Source organism: Bos grunniens, chromosome 1, assembly GCF_055505025.1.
Source record: "Bos grunniens cultivar Pamir isolate PY7600 chromosome 1, Bosgru_T2T1.0, whole genome shotgun sequence".
Taxonomy (NCBI): Eukaryota; Metazoa; Chordata; class Mammalia; order Artiodactyla; family Bovidae; genus Bos; species Bos grunniens.
This window is the reverse complement of record NC_141165.1, coordinates 132,445,469-132,457,611: the sequence shown is the minus strand read 5'-3', so window position 1 is coordinate 132,457,611 and position 12,143 is coordinate 132,445,469. Positions and strand designations below refer to the sequence as shown.

At 35.8% G+C, this 12,143-nt stretch overlaps 1 protein-coding gene across 21 annotated transcripts in view; it reads left to right on the top strand.

Annotated features, from left to right (window-relative positions):
* The window catches only part of ROBO2 (roundabout guidance receptor 2), a 663,047-nt gene that overhangs the window by 605,855 nt on the left and 45,049 nt on the right, over nucleotides 1–12,143 (top strand). For all 21 annotated transcript variants that reach the window (XM_086411444.1, XM_086411574.1, XM_086411573.1 and 18 more), the window contains 2 exons: nucleotides 893–1,020; nucleotides 6,520–6,801. In XM_086411444.1, the coding sequence (XP_086267570.1) occupies nucleotides 893–1,020; nucleotides 6,520–6,801 (410 nt within the window). The remainder of the gene's footprint in view (nucleotides 1–892; nucleotides 1,021–6,519; nucleotides 6,802–12,143) is intronic.

Below are 12,143 nucleotides of genomic sequence, written 5' to 3'. Positions count from 1 at the left end.
CCCATTTAATCAATATTTTAGCAAAAAGAGATTAGGTCTAATGAGAGCTGGTGGATGTAGCTAGAAAGCAGTTGGATCTTCTGCAGTTTCCATAGAAACACATGTTTCTCTTAAGGATTGTATCACCAAGGGTCTATCGGGGAAAAAAAAAAGTACGATGATTATAGATGTTGCTATATCTTTTTAAGTATGGTAATCTGGAAAGGGATCAGAATCCCACTTTTACGTTAAAGATAGGGATTCTTTGTTGAATATGATGCAAAAGAACTCTCCTTCATAGATGATATGCACATACTGGATCAGACCACAGTGGATCTTTTATCACCCTAAAATGTTTTCATATTCTCCTAACACTTTAAATTTAGAGAACCTGAAAATGTACTATTGATGAAACAGTATAAATACTCTTCATTTATTTCCCTTAAGTTCCTTGCCTCTAAATCAACCATGAGGGCTCATAACAGGGGTTACAGCCTATAGGGGACAGATAAATATGGGAGCTGCAGGAATTGAAGGAGCAATAGCCCAAAGTCCTGGAAATGGCTGATAATAAGCAATCATTCTGACCAATTGTTCCCTTGAGGTGCCAATTTATCATTAGATCTTGTTTCAGGATGCTGCTATGTTACCAGTTGCCTACCAGTTTCTGATGACTGAATTCATTTGGATGTCAGCAGAATCCCAGGCAGGATTCTTCTGCTTCCATTGACAGGGATGATCTATACAGAGCCTTAGTGAATTGCCAAAGTTCCTTAATTCTTGAGAGCCTCCAGATTTTCATTTGAAAGTGAATTAAAATCTTAAATTCTCTAATCCACTGTAGTTTATGAGGCAGATATACAAATCTCTCATGGAGTTCCATGGACTGATTCCTATTTAATTCCTGTTTTAGCCGCCCAGGTCTTCTAAATGCTGGTGATCCCAGTTATCCATGGCTTGCTGACTCATGGCCAGCCACAAGCTTGCCAGTAAACAATAGCAGTAGTGGCCCAAATGAGATTGCAAACTTTGGGCGTGGAGGTAAGTTGTCTTTTTCAAAATTCTGTCATTTGTGATTTGTTTTCTTGTCTCTCCTGGATGTTTTGAAAAAGGCATACCAAAAAGTATTTTCTTCCATAAGTGAATTTAGTGAAGTGCATTTATTCATAGTACTGTACATTTGCTAAATAGTTTATTATAAAGCTGTGGTATCTATTACCTTGAGTAAAACTGAGCTTTTAAGGATGTTATTCAGAGAAGGCAATGGCACCCCACTCCAGTATTCTTGCCTGGAAAATCCCATGGACGGAGGAGCCTGGTAGGCTGCAGTCCACGGGGTCGCGAAGAGTCGGACACGACTGAGCGACTTTACTTTCACTTTTCACTTTTCATGTGTTGGAGAAGGAAATGGCAACCCACTCCAGTGTTCTTGCCTGGAGAATCCCAGGGACAGGGGAGCCTAGTGGGCTGCCGTCTATGGGGTCGCATAGAGTCGGACACGACTGAAGCGACTTAGCAGCAGCAGCAGCAGCAAGGATGTTATTACTAACCAAGAAGATAACTATTCATAATGCATTTTGTTCTTCATACTATTAGTACATGATTAAGGGTTTCCCAGGTAGCACAGTGGTAAAGAATCTGCCTGCCAGTGCAGGAGATGCAAGAGACTTGGGTTCAGTCCTTGGGTTGGGAAGATCCCCTGTAGAAGGAAATGGCAACCCACTCCATTGTTCTTGCCTTGAAAACTTCATGGACAAAGGAGCAAAGAGTTGAACATGACTGAGTGAGCACAGTACATGATTACTAAATCAGGAACTATACAGCCAAACAGGGCTTATGATTTAGAACCAGTCATTTTACTTCCCTGATTATCATTCAGTATATATTTATCGAGTGTATCCTGTGGACCTGGCACTGTGGCAGACAGTAAAAAATATCATATAAGAGGTAGACACTTAAAATAAATATAACAACATGTTGGCAGCTTTTCTGTAATTCTACAGTTGATAATTTGTACCCCAAATAAAAAACAAAAATATTCTAAGTAGCTGACATGCTAAAGTCTTCAAAATTTGGTACTAGAATCCTCTCCATAGGTCTTTATAAAGAAAACAGAATTGGACTTATTATGAAAATCACCACCTTCCCCTCTCCACCTTTTCATCCAGTCATTAGGAGAGCAATGGGTTTAGAGAAAGATGGGACTGGAAGAGACTGGAAAAGTCTCAGGCCCCAGTGTTTAGTTCAGCTGATACATGGGTTTTCCATTGGCATAAGATTGTGCAGACAGCAAATGGACTGGTACCTTGCCAGTACCCCACATGAAAGAGCTGTCTCCTGGGAGGAGGAAGGTGCTATGGATGGAGTATTATTTAGGCTGATACAAGAAGGGACGGTAGGAAATCAAAAGTGTGTAGAAAGTGTGTAGAGAAGAAATTTACTGTGTCTTATGATTCAGAAAGCAAGGGAAACATTGACCTCTTTAAGAAATGAATGAATTTCCTAATGACTTGAGTATCAATTGCAAGGCAAAAAAGTGCTAAGAAATATAGAAGGACAGGTAACAGAGGGTTTTCTAAGCCACATAAAGCCTTTAAACTTTGTTAGAGGATGATCAGAAGCCATTAATGGACTTTAAGAGGAGAATTCTAGAATGCAAGTGCTGTTTTAAATCATCCATCTAGCTACTGGGTGGAGGACGGAGATAGGGTGAAAATTTTGGATGATTAATTAGGAGAATAGTGCTGTAATCTAAGAAAGTTTGTGTGAATCCACTGAAGGATTTCTAGGATTTCTTCTTCTAGGAAGAACTAATGTAGGAGACCCAGGACTAAGCTAAGTACTCTGGGTTTACTGTAAACCTCAGTGGTGGATTTCACACGTATGAGTGTGTAAACATATTGACTTAGAATACAGTCATGGATATTGGCCTTTTCTCTTTATGAATGTAAGACCAATGCATGTTTAGATATATTTAAAATGGTATTTTAAATAATAAAGTTACTAATATTGCACAACTCTGCATCGTGTCAGTACCAACCGAAAAAGGGGGACCTCCCTCCCGTAAGTTGTATGACTACTCGGCATCTTACTTACCCTCTGTAATTCAGTCCACCCTATTTAGATTCTCAGTTGCCCAGACTCTCTGAAAGTGGCTGCCTCCCCTAGGTGTCAGAATTCTGAGCCCTGCAATTATAGGTGTCACTTTACTTTGGATAGTTCTGTGCCCAAGCATAGTCTTATCATGAAATCAAAACATTCCTCCCTGCCCTACCCACTGATTTCAAAATTCTGTTCATAAAGCTTTTATCAATCAAGGAATAGCTGCCTTTTTTCTTGTATTGGAATAATACACCATTCTATCTTTATATCAAGAGATAAATGCACAAAGATGGAGAAAGTGTTTATTTTTTTCAGTTTCTAGCAGATTATATTAACATTATAAAATGTCTCAATCTAATTTAGCCAAAGGATACTTATGAAGATTTTCAAGGTTTGTTTTTTTTGTTTCCATTTCCACTTCATTTTCATGACATGAAAATATTTCACAGGTCGCTCTCAAGGCCATGACAAAGTTTTTGCAGAGTTAACTGTATCTCTTTTCAGTGTGATAAGAATTTTAAACATTTACTAAAAAGACAGGACGTTTCACAAATTCCATTTCCTTTGCACAATAAATGTAATAAGTGTAAGACATAGATAATCATATTTCTAGCTTAGAGGTCAAGAAACTAAGGTTTATCAAGGTGAATAATTTGAGACCTATGTGTAGAATCCAGATCTAACAGATTTTAAAGCCTATATTCTTTTATTTACACCACTTTGCAATTTTTAAGGTAGCATTCACATGTATGATTGTATTACCAAGTACACTTAGAGGAATAAGCGTGGATACTGACGTTTTTGACATTTTTTCCTTTAAGAATGTTTACTAATGCATTTTTTTTTTACTAATGCATTTTTAAATGTAATGAAAATACTATTTTGAATAATCAAGTTACTAATAATCACATGTATTCATTTTGACAATACAAACTATAAAAATGCCCTTTAATTTTTCAGTAAGTACTTACTCTTTACAAAACACTAGATGAGGAATTACGGAAATATAGACATAAATCCCAGGTACTCTGTCCTCAGGTAACTTAAGATACAGTGAAGGAGACAGTCATTCATGGAAGTAATTATTCCAAGCAAAAAGAAATAAATGCATGTGTAACTAGGGTGCTGAAAAACTGAAGAATGAAATCATGAGTAATTCTGACTAGATTGAAGGGTTTCTATAATTCATAAGTTTCAGACACAAACATTAACAAATGCCAGTGAGATAACCTAAAGTATCAAGAAGGGGTAGATGTGGACTGTGTAGAATGTAAAATGAAAAGCCCTGTCTAAAGATGGCAGCATCTATTCGAGTCCAGGCTCCTGGGAGGAAGACTGGCCCAGAGTTCCAAATCATCTGATGTTATAGGATAATTCCCCACATGCAAGTAGTCATGTATAAGCCTCTAGTATTTTATTGTTGGGACATAATTCAATTTATTTTTTGAAAATGTAAGAGTGAGCAAATAACATTTGAAGGAAATATGCAGCCCCCAAATCAATATAGAAGCACTTAGAATTGAAGACTAATTTCATCCAGCTGAGAGAGATTCTATTTCTAGAACCATAGCTTTAGTTGGCATAGAATATGAAGGATTAGATTTTCATACTATATTTTTTTCCATTTTAAAACATGTGAACACACAACCATTTCAAAAACTGGCAGTAGCTCACAATCTAAATCCAAAGCTTTGGAGAACCTCATATTCAAGATGTTGGGAAGTTGGGGTCAGTGTTGAAGAAGGGTATCTGTCCAGTTCATCAGTGAAAGACATGGTAGAGGAGGCAGAAACAAAACTCAAAAAACCTCCCTAGAGTGAACGACCTACTTTCACAATTTTGATATATTATTAAATATCAAGCATCTCAGAAAATAAAAATCATACTGACCTGATGCTTTAGAATGAAACATATATCTTTGTCATCAAATTTTCTAATCAGTTTACAGCTAAAAACAAGGGCAAGAAAACAGTTATAAAATTCTGAATCCGAAAACAATGTGCATACTTATACAACTTGATGAAATATTATAAATATGAACATGTTTAACTATTTAAAATAGTTATTTTAAAACTACATATATACTTAATTATAAAACAGGTTGGAATTTCAGACTTCTGAACCTTCAGAAAGAACCTACAGTGTGTGATTATAGTGTATGAAATGCACTTTAAATGTCTTGTTACTGTTGCTAAAGAAGATCATTTTTAGCTTTTGTAAAATGCAAAAGCAAAATTAATATTTTTACAAGAATCCTTATTTCAAGTACTGTTAGATATCATAGAATCTAAAAGCTTTAGGATATTTTGACTCCTTCAGTCTTCTCCGTGTGATGATAAGCTGGTTTTGTTACTGAGATCATTTGGTTTATTATTACATTACTATAACTAGTTGAAAATTTTCCATAATGAAATGAAGAGGGTTGTTGAACTCATGTCCTGTGAAATGTGACTTTCAGAACATAGATTATTAAGTAGCATAATACATATTCACTTTTAACTCTACATGAATAAAAATAGTATTAGTAGGGGGTTTTTTTGTTTGTTTGTTTTTGTATTTTTTTAGATTCTAGTATCTTCATTCTGAGAAGGAAAATAAATGCTTAGAAGAGAGGTGGCAGTTCTGAATTTTAAAACTTCATGTAAAGATAATTTAGCACACCAAAGGGATAAATGGACTGATTGATATTCAGTGTTTTTCCTGAAGTTTAATTTTACTCTTGCTGTATTACAACTTGAAACTATAATTCTCTACTTCTAAGATTTGGTAGCATAAATTAAACTCTGTGATCACCCAGATTGCTTCTTCTGTAGTTAAATCCTGCTGTATTGTGAAAATGACTTATTCATGAAAATCTTCCTTTGTTATCCAAGAGAAAAAAATTGCTACCATCAGTTACACTCCATTTCTGGAGCTGTGAAATCAACTCAGATAAACAGCAAGTAGAAACTTGAGTAAAAAGTGCCTCATAGTTTGGAAAGTATAATTTTGGAAACTTTTGCATCTATTTTAGCAGTTATTTTCCATGTCTCTTGGGATAAAGTGGAAAAAGATGCTTTTCATCCGTGATTTGTAGATTCACTTTTGCCATTGCTTCTGTAAAGAGCTAACAATTTCATGGATTCTAAGCCAGAATGAACAACTGAAAGCATTTTTTCAGGAGTGAAATACACTAAATTTCTCATTCATGGTTGAAGAAAATGGGGGATAGGGTGTGTTAAGCAGTGAGACGTGAAGGACGGCCGGTAGGCCTGCCTGTCACCAAGGCTGATAGCTTGGCGACGGTTGTACATCATCTACCCTTCATTGGCTCATGAAGCCCATCTCAGCTGAAATGCAAACGTGCAGCATGACACATTTATTTTTCATCTTCAGTCCTGATAGTTTTGGGCTTCCTGTGCATCATTAAATTGTTTCATTTCCCTATGTTCACCACAGATGTGCTGCCACCGGTCCCAGGCCAAGGGGATAAAACGGCAACGATGCTCTCAGATGGAGCCATTTATAGCAGCATTGACTTCACGACCAAAACCACTTACAATAGTTCCAGCCAAATAACACAGGCTACCCCATATGCCACGACACAGATATTGCATTCCAGTAGCATACATGAATTGGCTGTCGATCTGCCTGATCCACAGTGGAAAAGCTCAATTCAGCAAAAAACAGACCTGATGGGATTTGGTTATTCTCTACCTGATCAGAACAAAGGTAACAATGGTAAGTCCAGTTCTTACTTCCAGAAGAGTTATTTTCATATCATTTTTGCATGAGATAGACAGTAGTATTTGTTGTTCGGTTTAGTAATTCATCACCAGGTTCACTACCTAAACTAAAAAACTATACTGGCATGTATTCAGTACCTTGCACAGTCCCCGCCACCATCACCACCACCACTGTTGCTATCACCACACAGCAACACCAATTGGTTTCATCCTTTTAGCTCTTTATTCAATAGTGATCAGTAATCCATCTCGACCTCCATTAGGCAGGACAGACAAAACATTCCTCCACTGTCCTACGACATCTGCTTCTGAATTGCTAACTGCATGTTCTGCATGGGCTTGTGCTGTGAACTAATCACATGATGCCACTATGACCTCTGCCCTTTAACCCTTAGCCTTACTTTACATCCCTGACTACCGATTGGCTGAGGGATTGTCTAATAGAATGCCACACAACCAGTCACAGGATTTCAGCACCACCAGCTCTCACAACAGCTCAGAGAGGAGTGGCAGTCTCTCAGGTTGGTCTCATCACAGTAAGGAGAAATATTTGTTTGTCACCAGCATATGACCTGTGTTCCTAACACTCATGAAGAAGTACTGGCTCACAACTCACTGTCAGACATTTATCTCTCAAATGACAGTAGGAGTTTATCCTAATGGAATCAAGTTTTGGGGGTGGAGGAGGGTAAAATTCACCACCAGCCTTTATGTATGAATTGTACAAAGTTGTATTTACTGAAAGATAGTGCCATTTTACTAAATACTAATTGTTAAGGGGCAGATGAGTTTGATCTGCCTTAGACCCTACTTAAGAGTCAAGAGAACTTTGCAATAAAATGATCACGTAGGAAAATCAGCTCCATGGCATGGACACCATGTTCAACTAAAATGCAAATGATTTTGGAAATTGTTCATAATATTAAGAGTCTGGTGATGTGACTTCCTATTTTTGGACAAGTTTTCCAAAATATTGTGTTATCTATTGATGATATTATTTAGAGTAAGATCCTGATACCATGCTAAACAGGAATGTTAATATGGGACACTATTCTTTACATTTAATTTTTTTAAAAAAAACCCAGTCTTTTATGTTGGTAATTTCTTATGCTGTAAATTTTAATATATATTCAAGATGCATTAGCTGAACTAACAATCCATAATGCAGGCATTAAATAGCACATGTAGGGAAAAACACATTTTACTGGAAAGAAATATGTACCTATCATAATGAATATCAGATCTCTAGGCCCAAGGATCCTCATCTCTAAAATGAGGAGATCCTTGTAGACATTCTAATTTTTACATTGTGTATGACTGATGACTTTCTCTGCTCATTTCTAATTGATACCATGACTTTATTTTCTTTTTTTTATACTATTGATAGTCTATTTGTTTTTATGAAGTTTTTTAACCTCAGTTACTTAGTGAAAGATTATAGTGTATTGAGTGAGATATGTCATAGGTTATGAGATGTCAAGGCCATAAATAGTTAACTCTTTTATATCATTAGGGTAACATTTACTAAATGATCTTTCCTTAGAGATAGAACCCTTTCAGTCTGAACATGTTAATATTCCCTCTTCTCTCCAAAATGAGCCATTTGCTCTCCTTACCTATTGGTAGAACTGGATATATTATAGAATCCAGAAAATTTTAAACATCTGTTACAAATTTAAATGGCCTGGTAATATAAAGGAATTTTTTTGAATAACCTTAAATGTCATTTGTACTGTCATTTATTTATGATGAGTCCTATAATTGTACTGAATAATTTAAAAATTAATTTATTCTAGGCTTATATCATTCAAAATATGCCAAGTCTCAATCAATATATATATTTTAAAAGTCTATATACTATAAGTCATGGATTGTAAAAGACCTTTTGTGAAACCATCATTAAATATTCTTATATGTTGATTACCATTGAGTCTTAAAAGTTACCTTTTGAGTAATTCTAAGCAGAATATGATTCACAATAGTGCTTACTACATTTTTGAATCCATTAATCTCTTGAGTGACATTTATATATACTAAGATTTATATTATCTACTTCATCTACATTTGAATACAAAATTACTTAAATTGGTGATAGAAAGCTTTCTTTAAGAGACAAGACTGACATGATTGTTCTCTTCTTAGTTTAGTCAAATTGAATTTAACATTAGAGTTCTTTTTATTCTTATAATCATTGATATGTATTCTAAAGCTTACATTTAAGATTAAACTGCCCTATGGATATTGAATCATAAGATTTTCTTAATTTGTGCACAGTGTTGATGAAACCAGTTTAAAATAATCATGGTAATAAACAAAATTGTACATTCCTAAATTGAGTGAATTTCTCACCCTTTGAAGCACTCATATAATAATTTATTCAGTATACAATTTCTTAGCACTCCTCTTAAAAAGACCAACCATTAAAAATATAAAACTCAATTTTTTTCAAAATAATCTCTGTAATCATAATTTTATATATATGCACGAATATATAGCACAATATCAATAGTAATAGGGCTTCCCCAGTGGCTCAGCAGTAAAGAATATGCCTGCAGTGCAGGAGCTTCAGGAAACACAGGTTCAATCCCTGGGTCTGGAAGATTCCACTGGAGGAGGAAAATGGCCACCCACTCCAATATTCTTGCCTGGAGAATCCCATGGACTGAGGAGCCTGACAGGCTACAGTCCATGGGGTTGCAAACAGTCGGACACGACTGAAGCGACTTAGCAGCAGCAGTAGTGCATGTGTGCTTAGTCACTCAGTCGTGTCCAACTCTTGCAACCCCATAGACTGTAACCTGCCAGGCTCCTCAGTCCCTGGGATTCTCCAGGCAAGATTACTGGAGTGGGTTGCCATTTCCTTCTCCAAGCATCAGTAGTAATAACTAAATAATTTTATATACTAGTATTTTTAAAAGACTAAATTTAATTTGAAAATAAGCTGTTTTCAAATTTTCTTTACATAGAAACCATTCGTTCAGCATAAATAAATGTAAATTCAGATATTTACATTTTCACTTGAAGAGAAACAGGTCAAATATGTCTGCAAGTCATCAAAATATGTGATGACTAAATACATAATGCAGACAGTTCTCACCTTAAAATGCTTGAGGATCTTAGGTTGCAAGTAACATCAGCAAACTGGGTTCACTTAGCTCAAGATGTGGATCTCAGAGAATTTAATTTCCCTAGCTTGTATCATATGGCACTATTATGCTCAGCGCCCACCTCTTACCTCTTTCTAGAGAAGACAAAGCATGCTGATCGATAGTCTTACCAAAAGTACCCACAATGAGAAAGCAGAAATTTCCCCCAAAGAGGGGAAAGTGGACATTGGATGGAGAGCCTCACAAATTCCCTCTGTGAATCAGCTCTGCTTCCCCAGCACATTTTTAAGTCAGTTGTCAGTAAGAGGTGGCAATGGCTTTCTTGACCTTGGAGAAGAATTTCAACAGAGCTGGGTTCAGAGCTGTAGAAATTGTAATTTCCACTAAAGCTGCTGCATTCTAAATTGTTTGTTCTCTTACTATGCGAATATGCACAAATGTAGAAAGAACCTCTATTTTCCCATCTATAAAATGGAGATGTAAAAACTTTCCTATTTGTGTCACTCAGGTCTGGTGGAGATCATATGACAGTTCTAAAAGTGCTAAAAAAGTGAAAGAAAAAAAAAAAAAAAGGTCCACATGTACATATATAAGGAATAAGAGGTACACAGGCAAAAACCACCAAGAACACATGCCCACCTTGTTCTTCTAAGTAGTGAGACATAGTTCTGAAAATACCAAGAAAGATACAATCTTTGCTTATGACTTTGGTGGGTTATCCACCAAATAACAAGGAGGCAAAGGATTAAGGCTCACCTACCTTAAACACAAAAATTACAAACTTTAATCAATCAGGTTGATTATTTTTATCCTAAGCATCAGACTATTTCTGGTATCCTCAATGGGGCTGGAGGTGTGGAATGGCTTTGTAAACAGTCAGACTTGAGTTTGTACTGAGCTGGAGGAGATGGAAGAGAGTGGTAGTGACTGCCATTTATTGAACATTCTGTACATTGTGAACCCTTTATATGTGTTATCTCTTATAATACTCAAAATAACCCAAACAAGTAGTCACTTTATATCTTTTGTACATGTGTGGAAATTGAGGTGATAACTATTGAGTAACTTATCAAGTAAATGAGAAACTGGTTTCAAGCCCAGAGATTCAACTCTTCTTCTCAAACTAGAAGTTACCTGCTCTCCTTTCTCTTAATACTTTTTCTGCCAAAGACAAAAAGTGAAAGGAAGGGTGGAAGCACTTAGTTTTCAGAGATGCTCTTTTCTGTGTGTGTATATGTGCACATGACCTAGAAAACAGATACAATTTCATATTTAGCAATAGGGTATATATCTAGTTTACAGTTTCATCACTTTCTGGCATTCAAAGTTATTTTAAATCCTGAATTGGCTGATGCTGGTTACTTGATAGAAGAATGGAGTTGAGGCAAATTTCTAGTGATATCTCTCTTGTTAGGTAGTCCTGCTATGAATATTTGATACTCATAACTTTTAGTTCCAGAAAGATATAGTTCAAGGGGTCAATACCATTTTTTTTTAATATAGCCATTGACTGTCATAGGAATGACAGAAGTTACCTACATTCCCCTAAAGTATCTTTTGCTCAAGCAGTACACATTTCTGCATCCAGCTGTGGTCCATTTAGGAAGAAACTTGATGTACTTAATTTGGAGCAGTAAAAAGTACTTCATTGAACAAATGAAAAACTTTGTTTTCATTTGGTAATCTGGTAAACTCTGGTAATCCCAGATATGGCTCATATGCTGCCAAGTTACTTTCTGCTCATATTTTGTGCATGAATTCATTTGTATTACAATAATACTGAAGTTGATTACTGTATTTCCATTAATTTTCCCCATATTTGGTATTTTAAAATATGTTAGACATCTGGGAACCACTCACTATATGCAAAAAATAATTGTGCCCTTCATTAGTTAAAATTTATATAAAACATATCATTGTGAAAGATTTACAAGTATCCTCCAGATTGTTGTTGATTGATTTTTATAAGTTACTTTTGAGAGAAAACTGTTACTCTCCTGGATTAATTAAATTGAGTAAATTCTAATGGAAAAGTTTAGCCTGTATCCTTAGACACTGCATTTTTCCACTGAGACAGATTATGCAAAAGAGCATTATAAACGCACTAAAATCTGACATTTTAAAGAATTTGTTATGGCCCATTATTTCGTCTAACAATGAAAACGTGGAGGCAGCAAATGTGAATAAATCAATCCATGTGCTTTTACCACTGCATCCATGTTTTTTTGTG